Below are 19,723 nucleotides of genomic sequence, written 5' to 3'. Positions count from 1 at the left end.
GCACTCGTTTATTTAGGAAGTGCCTTTTGTCCCAGTGCTTAAAAACCATCTTGTATTCTTGCTTGATTGATCATTGTTAACAAGAGTTACTTCCCTTCAACTGCAGCTACTGACCCGTATTGTGCAATAATTGTCTTGTGGGTAATAAAATATAATTTATGTTCATGTTTGAAGTTGATGAATCTGTCATGCTGCATGTCGACTCATGACATCACCATCTGGGATGTGAGCAGACAGGGCAGACATGACACTCCATGCATGGTATAACAGAATATATTCCCACATTGCCTGCGCCTTTGACAGGGTGTCAAATGCATTCTGGGAATATGGACAGTGGCGTCTATTAGGAGTTTTAGTGTCAAACACACAGTGGTTCTCTTATGCTGGAATCATGTTTCAGACGACATCACTTTGTCAGTTTGGGCGTGTTATTTAATTGTGTTACTGAGCGGCTACAGGTGATCAGTGTGTGGAGTGTAACCCCATGAATCAAGGATTGAGTGCAGAGTGCATACTCGTGTGCTTCAGAGGGTTACAGGAAAGATATCGCGGTATTATTATTTTAGGAGATGTGACTATTATGACAGTAGCGACACAAAGTACTTTCAGGTATTTCATGTATTGTCAAGAAGCGTAGCTTGAATCTTGAACTTGGAGAATTGGAAAGATATGTCAACATTACTTCACTGTAAGTTGGACTGACAATATCCCACGAGATGTACAGCCAACAGAGCATTGTGAGCTACCTGAACTCCATTCAGACCATGCTGCATAGTGAGGATGAACAGGATGTGCCTGTGAAGAACATTTCTCCATCAGAAGACAATTTCTCACTTATTTCAACTCTGGATGAGAATTATTCTTTCATACCCCCCTCGGAGGATTTCTACCAATATGCCTCCGCAGACAACAGTATCGCAGATTCCTACCAATATGCCTCTGCAGACAACAGTATTACAGATTCCTACCAATATGCCTCTGCAGACAACAGTATTACAGATTCCTACCAATATGCCTCTGCAGACAACAGTATTGCTCTGTACTCCATGCCGTCTGCTGACGATCTCACTGAGGATTATACCTCCCTCTCGCCACCAGATTATGAGATATACGATGATATGCATGTTTACATGAATCAAAATCAATTGCAGGTGTTCATGAAGGAGACATTTGAGCAGCATCTTGATGCTGAGGCTGCTAAGATCCAGACAGCCGCCGTTATTCACATCCAGACCTTTGTCCGCGCTTGTCTCGCCAGGAAGAAGTTCCTGCGGATGAAGGCATCATCGATGAAGATCCAGAAGATGGTGCGGATGGCAGTCAGAAGGTAAACATTCTAAAAAAAGACACTCTTATTCATCCCTTGACAGATCAAATGATTTGTTTTATGAGTATCTGAAAGTCATTGATTATGTTGTTGGTGTTTTGTTGACCACTTTGCTGTGTAAATGAATGTGATATGGCTGTTCTATGTCCCCCGGCATGCAATATGATGTGTGATGACAGCAGTGTGTGTGTCTTTGTTGACAGTGGTAGTCCCTGGGGACTTGTGCATTCACCAGCCTGAGCAGGCAGCTGCCGTTATTAGAACTTCCGGTCACCATCATCAACTCCTGATTAGATGGCATGACTGCAACATGTGGACTTTGTATGCACAGTTGTTTGCCTTGGACAATCCCTGTGTAATTTGGTCCAATTGTGTGGAAGTAATAATTGGCAGGTTATGACAGTGTAGTTTATATGTTTGTCGGGTCGGGGGCAGGGTGGGTGGTGATGGGATGGAATATGAGGCTATGTGACTGACTGAAGAAAAACAGTAACATACCTTATAGATTAGGGCAGGGATGGGTAGCTTGGGTACCTTGGGTACCTTGGTATAAATTTGGACTTAGTCCCAGCCCTACTGCCCTATTGTATGTATTCAATATCAATTTCATCATTTCAGTAACTGATCATATTGTTCAGTGTGTGTGTGTGTGCGTGTGTGCGTGTGTGCGTGCCTGTGTGTGTGTGTGTGTGTGTGTGTGTGTGTGTGTGTGTGTGTGTGTGTGTGTGTGCGTGCGTGCGTGCGTGCGTGCGTGCGTGCGTGCGTGCGTGCGTGCGTGCGTGCGTGCGTGCGTGCGTGCGTGCGTGCGTGCGTGCGTGCGTGCGTGCGTGCGTGCGTGCGTGCGTGCGTGCGTGCGTGCGTGCGTGTGTGTGTGTGATTGTGTGCGTGTGTGTGTGTGATTGTGTGCGTGTGTGTGCGCGTGTGTGTGTGTGTGTGTGAACCTATGGTCATGGGGTTTGAATCCCAGATCCTGATTATGTTTCGGGGTTTGTCAGCTTAAAACTCACTTTTCACACTGTACTTCATCTGCTTAGTTTTCAACCCAAAGTTAGGATTACTAAATTGAAAAGTTGATGGTAGACCAGAATTCCATGAAACCCATCAGGTCTTGACCCAGATCAAGCACTGAATCATTCACATGGTTGCTCAGGTCCTTCCTCCCTCAATATGCAGACCACTGTGCACCTACCTACAGCTATATTCACATCCACCTTCCTGTACTTCACATGCGTCCCCCCAGGTACATTCTGTAGGCTAGTGTTACTGTAGTCCCTACCAACAGTCTGTAGAGGCTGACCCTTTAGCTGCCCGCTCTGCAGTCTTGTGTCATCTAGCTCATGTTACACTTCCTGGTCCCCCCCAAGAATCACAATAGCTGCCTCACAGTTGGGAGGGAACACCTTCACCAGACAGCATGGATCATCCAAGTCTAGTTCTCAGACAAGTTTATCAAAAAATAGTTTCAGAACTGTTAATTTCTATAATGGACCATACCACACAGTACATAAAGAAATGCTAATTATTCCTTGTGTGAAATATATCGGAAGTGTGTCATATATATCAGAATTGTATCGTATATATCAGAATTGTATCATTTGTATCCTGTGGTGGATCCAGCATGTTTAAAAGGGAAGGTTCCAAAATATCAAAATCCTCTCTCGGATAATTTTACTGCCTACAACATTCTACATTTGGCTTTCAAAAAGGGGGTGTCCGGACCCCCAGGTCCCCCCCCTGGATCCGCCTATGGTATCGGAATTGTATCTTTTTGCAAACTTTTATGGTGCAAAATGGGTTTTAGAATGTCAGTGAGCATTTGTTCAAATAATGGTTTTCATAATTTCAGGTTTTACCTTATTATCGAAGGTATGTCATTGTTCGTGCTGGGAGATGAGGTCAGGTGCTTGAAATGTTGTTGGGCAGGTAGCTAGGACATTGATATGCACCCTCACATATCTTCATCAGATCCCCTTACACCACCAGCAGTACTCTCTGCAGTAGTCTATAATACACACAGCAGCCGTGAAAGTCTTTAGTTACCATTTCAAGGTTACACATTTTAAGCAATTTCTATTGTCAATTCCCAGGTGTGGAGTGGTATGTTCTTGACTTGGTAGTTTTTATAGTAAGATGCACATTGCAGCCTTGTCTGCACCAAGCACCTGTTTATCTAAGTCCAAGTGGGAGTAGGTGTGTTATCAATAGAGCGAGGACTTCGCAACACCTGACTTAGATTTTGGTCATCACAATCAAAGATCCAGGAAATATCTTCGCTATAAGTAAGTTTGCTCTCATTCATTACTGTTATTAGGAGATATTTGAAATATTTCTGTGTGTTCTCGGTGGCTCCTACCTCTGTATCCACATCAGGGCTGGGCTGAGTCCAAATTAACTACCCGGGTACCTGACCACCCTATTACCCGACCCTACTCGGGTACCTACTGCCAGTCTCAAGAGTAGGAACAAAATGTCTGATTGGTAATTGTTTTACCGCAGCCCTGGCTAAAACTATTTAGATACATGTATCAAACAATCAGATCATATGTTCACTGAAGTTGACTGAAGATTTATCTTTACTCAGACATATACAAGTCAGAAGGAATGTGTGCATCTTCAGAAAGAAATGCGAACATTAGCGACTTGTAGTGTAACCAGTGTGGTATAGTGAGTTTTTGTCATTAAACAATATATCATGTGACTAACCACAGGTCCGGGTAGTCCTGTGGATACCCGGGTCCTACTCAGGACCCACCCGACCTGAGTACCCGAGTTACCCATCCCAGCCCTAATCCACATATATGTTACTTTGAGATAATCAAAAAAAAATCTTTATCCACGCTTTTTAATTTAATGTTTTCCTTTGATAAACATTCCCTAGACAAGTTAAGTTGACATGCTGCAGTTATAATCATTTGTTAAAAGTGTCATGACAGCCTGCTTGTGTATGTTTATCAGGTTGTAGTGATATAGATTCCTCAAAGATAAACCACCACCATTGTTTAACACTTCATGCACTGTCTCCGTGTGCTGGCCATGCTGGTGCATGTCCTATAGTGTGCTGGGATGAAAAAGAAGCGTGTTCCTCAGGGGGTGTTCCCCCGGCAGGTATTGTCTAGGGTAATTAAGGTAATCTCCCATGATAAACCACAAACAATGGAGGGATTAAACACAGATTAATTGACTGACTGCCGGCAAGGTGAGGTAGCTCTTATTCCAAATGATTACCATATGAACCATAAAACACATTTCTTTCACGTAATTCTTCAAACACAATTATTTCACATAATTCTTTATTTTCATATACAATTTTATATACATTTACATTTGCACATCATACATTATATCACAACAATAAAATATTACAATCCAACCAGATGGGAGACGGCATCTCCATATTCCATCATTGTCTTGCTTTTATTCTGAAGACAGACTTTCATTTTGACACATGAACTCGTACCACTACCATTCACCTTAAGTTGCGTGAACATGGTTCATATCAGCTATTTAGTAAACGCCTGTCTCTGTGTGACTGCTTATCTGCCGTAATCCGACTAATGCGGATTAGATTTAATTAGACTTAATGAATCCATATAATCTGCCGGCAATGTGAGAACAAACCTTCCTCAGTCCTGCATTTAACCCCAATGCGCCTTTTTATTTTGTAATCAACTGGGAATTAAGTCCATGTGGTGGACAGTGTAAAGAAATCTGTGTTAGTCGTTACAGTTGTCTGAAAGGTTGAACTTGAATAATCATGTGATCACTTACTTATAACTTCCTGATATGAGCTGTTGTGTCCTTCTTCATGTTTTGGGGGCGGTCGGGTAGCCTAGTGGTTAAAGCGGTCGCTCATCATGCCGAGACCTGGGTTCGAATCCCGACATGGGTACAATATGTGAAGCCCATTTCTGGCGTCCCCAGCCGTGATATTGCTGGAATATTGCTAAAAGCGGCGTAAAACCATACTCACTCACTCACTCTTCATGTTTTGTTATTCCTGCATAATTTAATACAAACATAGATATATATTACATGTGTGATCATACATGATTTCTATATTGGTTATATCAGATTTATCATAAACTGTGCAAATTTTGATATTCCTCACAGTTATGCCATTAAACTCTTGGAAATAAAAATAAAATATGACAGCCATCTTCAGAAACAACACTATGGGTGATTGGTTGATCTGGTAGTCGAAATAACAACAAATTACTGCCACCTGCTCCAGCTATCGATCATTCCTTTTCAATATCTGTTAGCATTTATCTCCGATGATCTTTGATCGAATGTGATATGGGCAAATTTGCTGGGTTTATTCTTGGAGGAGGAAAATGCAAAAGGAAATTAAGTTTCGTAGAATTCTTAGAATAGAATATATGTAAAGTATGGAGGTCGCATAAAATGCAAGTCACTAAACTCCTTCTTGTCGTCCTGGTGACAAGTACTCTGTTCATAAAAGAAAATTGTTATATTTCTGATGCACATGTCATCTATATGAACAAAATATGTAAAGTACATCTAAAAATTACTCACAAACATAACAAAATAATGTAGACCTTGTTTCAAAAATCAAATTTAATCAAATTTTTTCTCATGATGGATGTGACAGATGTTTTTTATGAGAAGTGTATATTATTGATGTTAATGATAAACTGAGAGTGCTATTTAAATTATATGTTGATGTTTGCTGCTATAATGAAATTCTCCATGACAGATGCAAACATCTGACTGATACTTAAGGCTAAATGTGGCTGATACCCCTGACAATTTATCACATGTATGCCCCCTACACCCCCACCCACCCCATCCCACCACACCACCACACCACACCACCACACCCTATCATCACCCCTACCCCCCATCACACCCCACCACCACACCCTATCATCACCCCTACCCCCCCATCACACTCCACTACCACACCCTATCATCACCCCTACCCCCCATCACACCCCACCACCACACCCTATCATCACCCCTACCCCCCCATCACACCCCACTACCACACCCTATCATCACCCCTACCCCCCCATCACACCCCACTACCACACCCTATCATCACCCCTACCCCCCCATCACACCCCACTACCACACCCTATCATCACCCCTACCCCCCCCCCCCCCCATCACACCCCACTGCCACACCCTATCATCATCCCTACCCCCCCCCCCCCCCCCCCATCACACCCCACTACCACACCCTATCATCACCCCTACCCCCCCATCACACCCCACTACCACACCCTATCATGATCCCTACCCCCCCCCATCACACCCCACTACCACACCTTATCATCACCCCTACCCCCCCATCACACCCCACTACCACACCCTATCATCACCCCTACCCCCCCATCACACCCCACTACCACACCCTATCATCACCCCTACCCCCCCATCACACCCCACCACCACACCCTATCATCACCCCTACCCCCCATCACACCCCACCACACCCTATCATCACCCCTACCCCCCCATCACACCCCACCACCACACCCTATCATCACCCCTACCCCCAATCACACCCTATCATCACCCCACCCTATCATCACCCCACCCTATCATCACCCCCTATCTTCTCATAACACCCCACCATACCCTATCATCACTCATCCCCCCCTACCCCCCTACCCCCCCATCACACCCCACCACCCTTTCATCACCCCTACCCCCTATCATCCCATCACATTACACCCTACCCAGTTCACCACCAACCTTCCATACCCACCTGGAGTGACACACATATCCATGCCCCACCCACATACAAGTGCCATTGCAAGTAATTTGTGATACTAAAAAGTGTGCATATATAATATTGGAGATCCCACTGATTGACGAGAGTGTGTTGTAGTGGTGCATATATATTTATGATCGTCACTGACACCTGGGTGTAACAGTGAAGGAACTACTGCGAGACTGATATGTCGTAACTCCTGGTCAAGAAGAACAGGAAAACTCTGTGAGTTATATGTTATCAATATATCTATTTAAACATGTGGTAGGTATTGTATTCATTGAATATGAATATTTTCCTGCATTTCCGAGACACGATTGTTTGATATTTGATAGAATTATCTCTTCGCAAAAGTATGACTGTCTCAAGTGTTCTATTAATGTCAACATGGCTCATATTTCTTATCAACACTCATGCACTGAAGCTCTCCTTCAAAAAAGTTTTTTTTTTAATAATTTTTGAAATCTTGATCATTTCATAAGGAAAAATAAACCTCAGATATTTGAAGTATTAAATCATGTGGGAGGACTATAAGTGACTGATATTGTAGCAAGACCAGCTGTTCCCATTGATCAATCGCTGGATCTATACACATATGTTGTACTGAATACGCCAGCTACGGTATACGACCATGTATATCACGGCCATTGAAACACAGCAATCTATAAGCCATGGAGCAGGCCGCCTCATCAGGAGAAATAACATTATTTCTCACTTCCACCAGTGAGGGAGACGATGTGCCAGATATTGGCAGGTACAATGGATGTGATTGGATACTTTAACTGGAGTTATATTTCTCGTATTTCCCATGGATGTAGATTCCTGTATACTAGCAGATTGTCCTGGATGTAAACACAGGATATACCAAGTGCTGATTGGGCTGAGTGTACAAGTTGAAAGTTGGTAAACTTTGCCAGATCTAGAATGATGAAAATGTCTAGTATGAGTGGACTTGATGTTAGTTTTTGAAGCATGTGCATTTATGTGGCCGGTATTCTCAATTCAGCCATCATATTGTTCTCGTCTATTGATTCCCAATTGTGACTCATATCGTATAGCGCAGTTTGCTGTTCACTGTATATACAATGAGTTTCTGTCCTTTTTAGAAAGCAAATTGGCTCTACTGTACAACAGAATGACATTTTTTTAAAAGAAGAATGTGAAGTTACTTTTCAAGGGTCAGGCCAGGGACTATTTACTCCCCATGTCTGCCGCAGATGTGGACAAAATTCACAAATGGATGGATTTAAAGATTTTCCGATTTAAGTTGTCATAAATTTCAACTTAATATGTCAAAGCTTTGCATTTGTGACTTAGTTTAACATCAATGTCCTGAATGCAATGTTAGAATGCCTCTGAATGTGAGATTATTTAACATTCCAAAACATACTGAAATGGGTTTTGTAACAATTTTGTCAGTGACAGGCACTTAAAATCATGCAGTCTCTATAGTATACAGTTGGGTACAGAACTCTTGACTAGCAAGCTTACATTGCACTGGCATTAAGCGGAACTGTGCAGTTTGTTTTAGGTAGAAAGTCACTCTCAAGATGTTATTTCTATTAATTCCTGTCAGGTTCTCTCTATGTGAACAGAAGTCATTGAAAGAGCCACGTACCCATCATCACACATGAATCAGTGGCACATCGTTGGTTAATGAGGGAAGTTAAAGTACAAGATTATTGCACTTATATAGCGACGTGCATGCACGTGTGTGTGTGTGTGTGAGAGTGTGAGAGTGTGTGTGTGTGTGTCTGTGTGGGTTTTGGTGAGTGTGTGTGTGCGTGCGTGCGTGCGTGCGTGCGTGCGTGCGTGCGTGCGTGTGTGGTGTATGTGTGTGTGTGAGTGTGTTTGTGTGTGCGTGTGTTCGTGCGTGTGTTCTTTTTGGTTTGCTTCCCAGAGTTGTCCTAATAATAGTATTTATGGCTTTGGGTTTTGTACACATTTCATTAATTTTATTACAAACCTCTTTCCATATTGTGTATGTTAATTTTGACAAAATTGTGAGATCTGATTGGCACAAACTTACTGTTATTTACAGACTACTACTATTGATGCTATTATATTTGACACAACTAGTTGTGGTTAGTTTACTATTCTAAGTCCTATGTTTTTTTTTGCATGGCTAAAAAAACCCAGGAAGTGTTCCTTTTTTTTATCATTGATTGCTTGATCTCATGGAGTGACTCCTAAAACTGTTCCATACCTAAATCAAATCAATGACATACCAATGTACCAGACTGAGAATAAGTTTTGTTTTTAATACTTAGTTGCATATAGGTCATACTACATAGGTGCAATGTATGAGGTGAGTGCTAGGTGTCCCTGCAGTGATATGTAGGTCATACTTCCTAGGTACAATGTATGAGGTCTGTGCTTGGTGACCCGTGAAGATCCGGGGTAGAATAGGTCTTCAGCAACCCATTCTTGCCGTAAAAGGCGACTATGCTTGTCGCAAGAGGCGACTAACAGGATTTGGTGGTCAGACTCGCTAATTTGGTTGAAGCATGTCCTTGATCCCAATTTCGTCGGGGGCGGTCGGGTAGCCTTGTGGTTAAAGCGTTCGCTCGTCACGCCGAAGAGCCAGGTTGGATTCCCGATATGGGTACAATGTGTGAAGCCCATTTCTGGTGTCCCACGCCGTGATATTGCTGGAATATTGCTAAAAGCGGCGTAAAACCAAACTCACTCGCTCACTCACCAATTACGTGGATCGATGCTCATGATATCAATCACTGGATTGTCTGGCCCAGACTTAATTATTTACAGACCGCTGTCATATAGCTTGAATATTGCTTAGTGCGGCGCAAGCCAACCAACCAACTAGTGCTTGGTGTTCCCTACAGTGATATATAGGTGATACTTCCACAGTACGATGTATGAGGTCAGTGCTTGGTTTCCCCTACAATGTCCACTACAGTGATATATATAGGTCATGCTACCTAGGTACAATATATCAGGTCAGTGCTTGGTGTCCCCTACAATGTCCCCTGCAGTGATATATATAGGTCATACTACCCAGGTACAATATATCAGGTCAGTGCTTGGTGTCCCCTACAATGTTCACTGGAGTGATATATATAGGTCATACTACCTAGGTACAATATATCAGGTCAGTGCTTGGTGTCCCCTACAATGTCCACTACAGTGATATATATAGGTCATACTACCCAGGTACAATATATCAGGTCAAAGCTTGGTGTCCCCTACAATGTCCCCTGCAGTGATATATATAGGTCATACTACCCAGGTACAATATATCAGGTCAGTGCTTGGTGTCCCCTACAATGTCCACTACAGTGATATATATAGGTCATACTACCCAGGTACAATATATCAGGTCAAAGCTTGGTGTCCCCTACAATGTCCCCTGCAGTGATATATATAGGTCATACTACCTAGGTACAATATATCAGGTCAGTGCTTGGTGTCCCCTACAATGTCCACTGGAGTGATATATATAGGTCATACTACCCAGGTACAATATATCAGGTCAGTGCTTGGTGTCCCCTACAATGTCCCCTGCAGTGATATATATAGGTCATACTACCTAGGTACAATATATCAGGTCAGTGCTTGGTGTCCCCTACAATGTCCACTACAGTGATATATATAGGTCATACTACCCAGGTACAATATATCGGGTCAGTGCTTGGTGTCCCCTACAATGTCCCCTGCAGTGATATATATAGGTCATGCTACCTAGGTACAATATATCAGGTCAGTGCTTGGTGTCCCCTACAATGTCCACTACAGTGATAATAGGTCATACTACCTAGGTACAATATATCAGGTCAGTGCTTGGTGTCCCCTACAATGTCCACTACAGTGATATATATAGGTCATACTACCTAGGTACAATATATCAGGTCAGTGCTTGGTGTCCCCTACAATGTCCATGACAGTGATATATATAGGTCATATTACCTAGGTACAATGTCAGTGCTTGATGTGCCATACAGTGATATGTGGGTCATACTACCTAATGGCAACATATGAGGTCATTGCTTGATGTTACCTACAGTGATATATAGGTCATACTACGTAGGGGCCATGTATGAGGTCAGTGCTTGATGTTACCTACAGTGATATATAGGTCATACTACCTAGGTACAATGTTTGAGGTCAGTGCTTGATGTTACCTACAGTGATATATAGGTCATACTACCTAGGTACAATGTTTGAGGTCAGTGCTTGATGTTACCAACAGTGATATATAGGTCATACTACCTAGGTACAATGTTTGAGGTCAGTGCTTGATGTTACCAACAGTAATATATAGGTCATACTACCTAGGTACAATGTTTGAGGTCAGTGCTTGATGTTACCAACAGTGATATATAGGTCATACTACCTAGGTACAATGTTTGAGGTCAGTGCTTGATGTTACCAACAGTGATATATAGGTCATACTACCTAGGTACAATGTTTGAGGTCAGTGCTTGATGCTACCAACAGTGATATATAGGTCATACTACCTAGGTACAATGTTTGAGGTCAGTGCTTGATGTTACCAACAGTGATATATAGGTCATACTACCTAGGTACAATGTTTGAGGTCAGTGCTTGATGTTACCAACAGTGATATATAGGTCATACTACCTAGGTACAATGTTTGAGGTCATTGCCTAGTGTCTCCTCCATACTCATGTTGCTATATACTTACATAGCGTTGGTGCAGTAACTTACTCAGGCATTAGTTAGAAGGATCCAGTTCCACACTTGTTGATTGCTCTCATGTGCTTCATCTTGTGCATTTCTGATGCAGTGGAGCTGCAGAACAACATAGCTGTGACACAAGGTGTTGTGTTTATGAATGTGTACACCTGGGCTGAGATCGTGCTGTGTTAAGCTGAGGTAGACACGTCCATAGACTGTATGCCTGTGGCCTGAGGCAGACAGACAAGTGGGAGTTTGCAGCTCGTTCACCAAAGACAGGCCATAAAAACTGCCATTTGTTATGCCTGCAAGAAATTTAGAAAACATGCACATTTTAATTTCATGATTGCTTTTCCCTTTAATGTCTAAAAGCATGCATGTTCTTATAATGTGAGGTTTTCTGAAATTCATTCCATTAGAATATATTGATAAATTCTTTGATATGGCCACTCTTTTCATTAAATAAATAATTGTCACCATGATTTCCTCTCATTACTAAATTAAACACAAAAGCAAATCAATTATGTTATCATCAATCTCTTGCTATTGGTCGGATTCAATATCCTTCGCTTGCAGACATAATATGCCCTAGAAACCGTGTTTGGCATGTTTCTGTTCTGAATGAGTTTCCAGTAGCACATCAATACAGTTAGGCAGATTGAAGTCCCCCAGACACTGCCGTCCCCTGGCGTGTTACTCATCCATTCTGCCACCTCTTCCTTCAGGATCAAAGATGTAGCCTGGATTACAGCCGGGCCAACAAGTCTGTGGCCAGTCATGGACCAATAACACTGGTTCTGCAACTTGATGGAATGTTCCTATCTTAATTTCAGAAAAAAGTTCAAAGCTCTGCGCAATGGAATCATCAAAGCCCAGGCCCAGTTTCGGATGTACAGGCAGCGGACTCGCTATTTGCAGGTATGTTTACATATTTTCAATTCGTTTTCTGATCATCACTTTTTCCTTTCATCTTGGAACTTTCATTTTAAACATCAGTCAAAAACATCCATTTTGCATGGATATGGATACAAGCCATGCTTTCAGTTGAGTTAAGTATTACGCAGAACTGGAACAGTATTTACATTGTGATCTGATCGAACAAAACATGTTATGGTACAAATATATTTGTTTTCTTTACATTGCTAGATGGAAGAGGTAATTCCGATTTGAATTTGTTGTTTTTGTTAGCATTATGAAAAGTTTTTTGTTCCCAAGTCTTCAGTTTTTGTTGTAGGATTCGGTAGCAAGTTGATAGCTGAGTTGTAGTAAAAGTAGCAGTTATGCATGTACACCATTCGTTGTATCACATGTAGACAGGTCCTGAATACTATTTATATTGCACATATTTGTAAACAGAATAGAATTATTACAAGCAAACACAGCTGAGTGTTGTCCTTGTGATCAGCTAGATATGGTTGTCAAGTGTTGTGGGCAGTGTGCTAGTCCACAGCTGAGTGTTGTCCTTGAGTGTACTAGAAATGGTAGTCCAGTGTCGTGGGCAGTGTGCTAGTCCACAGCTGAGTGTTGTCCTTGAGTGTACTAGAAATGGTAGTCCAGTGTCGTGGGCAGTGTGCTAGTCCACAGCTGAGTGTTGTCCTTGAGTGTACTAGAAATGGTAGTCCAGTGTCGTGGGCAGTGTGCTAGTCCACAGCTGAGCGTTGTCCTTGAGTGTACTAGAAATGGTAGTCCAGTGTCGTAGGCAGTGTGCTAGTCCACAGCTGAGTGTTGTCCTTGAGTGTACTAGAAATGGTAGTCCAGTGTCATGGGCAGTGTGCTAGTCCACAGCTGAGTGTTGTCCTTGAGTGTACTAGAAATGGTAGTCCAGTGTCATGGGCAGTGTGCTAGTCCACAGCTGAGTGTTGTCCTTGAGTGTACTAGAAATGGTAGTCCAGTGTCATGGGCAGTGTGCTAGTCCACAGCTGAGTGTTGTCCTTGAGTGTACTAGAAATGGTAGTCCAGTGTCATGGGCAGTGTGCTAGTCCACAGCTGAGTGTTGTCCTTGGATAGTGGGCAGTGTGCTAGTCCACAGCTGAGTGTTGTCCTTGAGTATACTAGATAGGGTAGTCCATGTCGTGGGCAGTGATTAGGTAGAATCAGGTATATACGGTTTCATAGCCTACCCGGTTTGCGTGGTTGCTGTCATGGTCTAGGTTCGGATTCCTAGTGTACAGTATACAGTAGGTGTACTGATGATATATACAACAGGTGTACTGATGATATATACAGTAGGTGTACTGATGATATATACAGTAGGTGTACTGATGATATGTACAGTAGGTGTACTGATATATACAGTAGGTGTACTGATGATATATGCCACAGGTGTACTGATGATATATACTGTAGGTGTACTGATGATATGTACAGTAGGTGTACTGATGATATGTACAGTAGGTTGCACCGACATGTTTGATTGACCTATATCTGGGCTGTTCCACGTCTTCATTGTGCATTAGCTTCATCCCGAATATCGGAGAGCCCGTGAAGTGTGACGCCAGCAGCAAAACATGCCTCCAGGACCCCTTGACTAGATGAAAACAGAATAATTACATTCACGACATTTAAAAACTTAGTCCTGAGTTTAGTTTTATGTAGATATCCTGGAGATTTAAAGATAGCTTCACAAAAATACCCCAACTGGCTCATGAATCACATCTGATAATAACCAGATAGTCACAAACAGAAACAGAATATGCATGCATGAATCAGATTGTTTAATCAATGTGCATAGTGTGTAAAAAAAAATCATTTTGTATTATATATCTATGTATTAATAATATATAAAAGCAACAAAACTCTTTCCATAATCGTAAGAGTTCATTGTAGGATTCCATTGTGATCACCATGTGTAATACCGTATTCGACGTAATAAGCGCCCCGCTCTTAATAGCGCCCACGGCGATATTTGCTAATATATTGGCTAGTGAACAATCCCAGTTAGCACCCCTTCCGATTGATCAGTGTACACAAGACTTATTCATTCGTGTATAATACGTGTGTTATATGCATCCTTAATTATGGGAAATTAAATTCTGGAAAAATATATGTTGTTTATAAACATTTCAGACTGTGAGCATAATCCACACCATTAATGATCTTTCAACTCTGTTGTTTTTCACCAAAATTATATTCTAATAAGAGCCCCCTATTTCTAATTTTGAGAGCGCCCTGGCCGCTTATTATGTCGAATACGGTACCTGAATGAGTATGTGAGTGAGTATGGTTTTACGCCGCTTTTAACAATATTCCAGTTATATCATGGCAGGGGACACCAGAAATGAGCTCGCACATTGTACCCATGTGGGGAATCGAACCCTGGTTTTTGGCATGATGAGTGAACGCTTTAACCACCAGACTACCATACGTCCCTGTACAACCTGAATGACTTCCTCGAAGCAACATTTCATCACATGTATATATGGTATACAATGTACAACATGTTCAGCATTCAGGCATGTATGGTAACATAGAGAAGGCCCGGATAGGACCTAGTAGGATGGTAGGATGAGATAGGCATTGTGACCATTAACCTTCTAGTGCCTCACAGGCAACTTTGGTTGTATACTCCCCAGGGAGCTGAGAATGAAAATCGACTGCACAGTGATCCATTGGCCAGGGTATTCATGTAACACTTTAAGAATGCTTTAGGGTATTGATCTGGTGTATTATGAATATGCATATTATTATTATTACTTTTTTTTAATTATTCATTTCTCAAAACAGGCATCCAGCACATCATGTAACTTGTTTACAGCTGTGTTTGTGAATAAATTAGGTGGCTAAATCTTAAATTTCAGTTAAAAAGGTCAACTTTCTGGGTTGTTTATCTAAGCATCCCTACACTAGGGAAGGAGGGGTGGTGGGGTAGCCTAGTGGTGAAAGCTTTGGCTCATAAGAACGAAGAACCGAGTTCGATTCCCCACATGGGTACAATGTGTGAAGCCCATTTTCTGGTGTCCCCTGCCATGATATTGCTGGAATATTGCTAAAAGTGGCGTAACACCATACTCACTGACTCACTCACTAGGGTAGGAACATGTTCAGCACAAAAGTTAAACAAAATGTTGAAGATGCTGTACTGTCGCTGCCTCCAGAATGAGACATTTCTGGTAGAGCTAATTTATTGTTACAGTGCAGCCGATATGTGTAATGCAGTTGTTTTTATCAACATGGAATATTGTGATGCTTGACCTAGTGGTGAAAACAGATGTGTGTTTTATCGTATTATCACCCAACTTGGCCTCAGGAGATGATACAAATGTTTCTCTATTGATGATATCTCACACTTTGAACATTTACATACAGACCCTCAGAGGGACTGATTGTCTCTGGAGGAAGGTGGTAGTCTGTTGGTGTTACTGACAGTGAGGTTGAACCAGGTTGGAACTTGACTCTTTGTGTAGGGTGGTTGGAACGCGTGTCCAGCTTCGTAGTGTATGTATCCATGGTAGTTTCTTGACTCTTTGTGTAGGGTGGTTGGAACGCGTGTCCAGCTTCGTAGTGTATGTATCCATGGTAGTTTCTTGACTCTTTGTGTAGGGTGGTTGGAACGCGTGTCCAGCTTCGTAGTGTATGTATCCATGGTAGTTTCTTGACTCTTTGTGTAGGGTGGTTGGAACGCGTGTCCAGCTTCGTAGTGTATGTATCCATGGTAGTTTCTTGACTCTTTGTGTAGGGTGGTTGGAACGCGTGTCCAGCTTCGTAGTGTATGTATCCATGGTAGTTTCTTGACTCTTTGTGTAGGGTGGTTGGAACGCGTGTCCAGCTTCGTAGTGTATGTATCCATGGTAGTTTCTTGACTCTTTGTGTAGGGTGGTTGGAACGCGTGTCCAGCTTCGTAGTGTATGTATCCATGGTAGTTTCTTGACTCTTTGTGTAGGGTGGTTGGAACGCGTGTCCAGCTTCGTAGTGTATGTATCCATGGTAGTTTCTTGACTCTTTGTGTAGGGTGGTTGGAACGCGTGTCCAGCTTCGTAGTGTATGTATCCATGGTAGTTTCTTGACTTGTTGAGTTTGTGTCAGTCTGATGTTTACGTCATCACGTCAGTTATTGTGTCATCCATGTTTAATAGTGTAGTAATAGTGACTTGATGTTAGCGTTTGAACGGGACATGTGTTGCAGGCAAGAGAACAGATACGTCAGAAGCTAGAGGTGGAACGCCAGGCTCGCAAACAGCAGGAGGCTAAGGAAAAGATGGAACGCGAAAAACGGGTGAGTTGATATGGAGCTTATAATAACATGTGTGATGATATGCTAAACATGTTATATGATTGCTGCAACTATTATGTAATATATATACTCACTACCAAAAGAAATGCAAACCATGGGATATGAGAAGTATGTATGGTAAGAAGAAATGTTTCCAATTTGTACCACTTAATGACAAACTAACAATCAGTCAAGTGTTACCACAATGTCTTTATTCTTACCACGATATACTGCACATGATTTCCAAACTTTACACGCTAATTCTGTACGAGGCATATGGTGCTTCTCGAGTCATGGATCTATGACGTCACATGTGATGTGTTCATGAGTGTCGATTCACACAACATAACAGTAGGTTCGTTTGTGCGTCGAACTAATCTCATATATCTTTAATATGAATAATTTTTCATATATTAACCAACATATATGGTATTCGCGTTTCTTTTGTTGTGAGTATATATGAGCTTTAATTTCATATGGGACAACACATACTCAGATTTGACAGTTTCTGCACAGATATTGGACAAAATGGTAAAGTAAGCGATCTATGCGTGTTAATTCATTAAATTACTTTGAGATTGTAATCAGGGTCTGTCACTGTTCAACCAAAGATGTCACATAGTCACATAAAGAACATTGACCATTGATAAGACATATCAGTGACACCGCGGCTCTAACCTTGTTGATGTAACAAGCATGCTCGTCAAGTGTTGAATAATCTGATGCAGAGCAACATAGTTGACATATGTCTCATAGCCAAACGAAAACTAGGAAATTTTATAACAGAAATGTGTTTTTTCTGTGATGAATTCACCAGCTTTTGATTCAGGCATGCTTAGGTGGTGTTCAGGGAGTTGGATGCCTAGTTTTGATTGCACTGCCCTTGGGGAAGTTCTTGCTTCAGACTGCTTACAAGATTATAGTTTGGTTGGGTCACTATAAATCAACAGACATGTGGTGATTCCGGCTAACAATATGGATCCCCAGCAACCCATGCTGGTCGTAAGAGATAACTACGGGGATTGGGTGGTCAGTTGCGGTGTCTTACTTGATTTGCATGTCATTGATCCTAATTGCATGGATCGATGCTCATGATATCAATCACTGGATTGTCTGGTCCACACTTGATTATTTACAGACTGACGTCATGTTGCTGAGTGCAGCGGTAAATAACAAACAAATCAATGTCATGCTCAGGGTTTTCAGTAGATGTATCAGTGTATGTACTCTGTTGTGACTTAAGTGCAGATAGGCCCCAGATACTTTAATCAGCGGTGAGTGTGGTGGGTCCTGGGGCCCCTGTGGTCAGTGTGGTGGGTCTTCGGGGCCAAGGAGTCGGTGTGGTTTGTCCTGGGAACCCAGTGGTCAGTGTGGTGGGTCCTGGGGGCCAGCGGTCAGTGTGGTGGGTCTTCTGGACCCAGTGGTCAGTGTGGTTGATCCTGGGAACCCAGTGGTCAGTGTGGTGGGTCTTCTGGACCCACTGGTCAGGGTGGTTTGTCCTGGGGGCCAGCGGTCAGTGTGGTGGGTCTTTGGGGCCAAGGAGTCGGTGTGGTTTGTCCTGGGAACCCAGTGGTCAGTGTGGTAGATCCTGGGGGCCAGCGGTCAGTGTGGTTGATCCTGGGAACCCAGTGGTCAGTGTGGTGGGTCTTCGGGGCCAAGGAGTCAGTGTGGTTGATCCTTGGAACCCAGTGGTCAGTGTGATGGGTCCAGGGTCCCTGCGGTCAGTACGGTGGGTCCTGGGGCCCGTGGTCAGTGTGGTGGGTCCTGGGGGCCAGCGGTCAGTGTGGTGGGTCTTCTGGACCCAGTGGTCAGTGTGGTTGATCCTGGGAACCCAGTGGTCAGTGTGGTGGGTCTTCTGGACCCACTGGTCAGGGTGGTTTGTCCTGGGGGCCAGCGGTCAGTGTGGTGGGTCTTCGGGGCCAAGGAGTCGGTGTGGTTTGTCCTGGGAACCCAGTGGTCAGTGTGGTAGATCCTGGGGGCCAGCGGTCAGTGTGGTTGATCCTGGGAACCCAGTGGTCAGTGTGGTGGGTCTTCGGGGCCAAGGAGTCAGTGTGGTTGATCCTGGGAACCCAGTGGTCAGTGTGGTAGATCCTGGGGGCCAGCGGTCAGTGTGGTGGGTCTTCTGGACCCACTGGTCAGTGTGGTTTGTCCTGGGGGCCTGGTGGTCAATGTGATGGATCCTGAATAGGTCATACGTTTGAACCTCAGCTTCATCATGATAATGAATCCTGGTCTGACAGCAGCGTACACATGTCTTGTGTTCTCCAAATATTAAACGTCTTCATCCGCTGCTATAACAAGCCGTGATATACAGCCGTGATATAACAAGCAGCATTCAAAGTGGTATCAAATCAAACTCACTCACTGGATGTGTCTCTCTGTTGGCCTCAGCAGCCAGGGCGAGAAATCAAGCGGAGAATCTCATTGTTGTTCCCTGTGCCGTACATCGTGATGTTGAGCGATGAGGAGAAGGTATACCGTCGTGTCACCTTCACCTTCCCCTTGTGTTCACCCAAGTTCATTTGCATGATGATTATGTTTCAAATATAGTTTTATTGATCATTATTTTATATATGTAGTACATATATTTTGACCCCGCTTGATCCGAGCTTACGTCAGCATTCTACATTTCCTTCTGACAGGTGCAGTTTGATTATCTTGTAGTTTGTGAACAAACTGCTGAAGACTGCTGGTTATATCAGCTTTGACTACAAAAACAAAACTACAAAAACTTATAATTAGATGTCATCTATCAATGCCGATAAAAATTGATCATACATGATTTCAA

The 19,723-nt window shown here is 42.8% G+C and overlaps 1 protein-coding gene across 10 annotated transcripts in view; it reads left to right on the top strand.

The window, feature by feature from the left end:
* Positions 1 to 19,723, top strand: part of LOC124132609 (unconventional myosin-XV-like) — a 162,760-nt gene that overhangs the window by 92,092 nt on the left and 50,945 nt on the right. For all 10 annotated transcript variants that reach the window (XM_048400885.1, XM_046496675.2, XM_046496634.2 and 7 more), the window contains exons 20-22: positions 1,152 to 1,327; positions 12,560 to 12,644; positions 16,849 to 16,938. In XM_048400885.1, the coding sequence (XP_048256842.1) occupies positions 1,152 to 1,327; positions 12,560 to 12,644; positions 16,849 to 16,938 (351 nt within the window). The remainder of the gene's footprint in view (positions 1 to 1,151; positions 1,328 to 12,559; positions 12,645 to 16,848; positions 16,939 to 19,723) is intronic.

Source organism: Haliotis rufescens, unplaced genomic scaffold, assembly GCF_023055435.1.
Source record: "Haliotis rufescens isolate VD_foot unplaced genomic scaffold, xgHalRufe1.0.p SCAF_20, whole genome shotgun sequence".
NCBI classification, from domain to species: Eukaryota; Metazoa; Mollusca; class Gastropoda; order Lepetellida; family Haliotidae; genus Haliotis; species Haliotis rufescens.
This window is presented reverse-complemented; position numbering and strand designations above follow the sequence as displayed.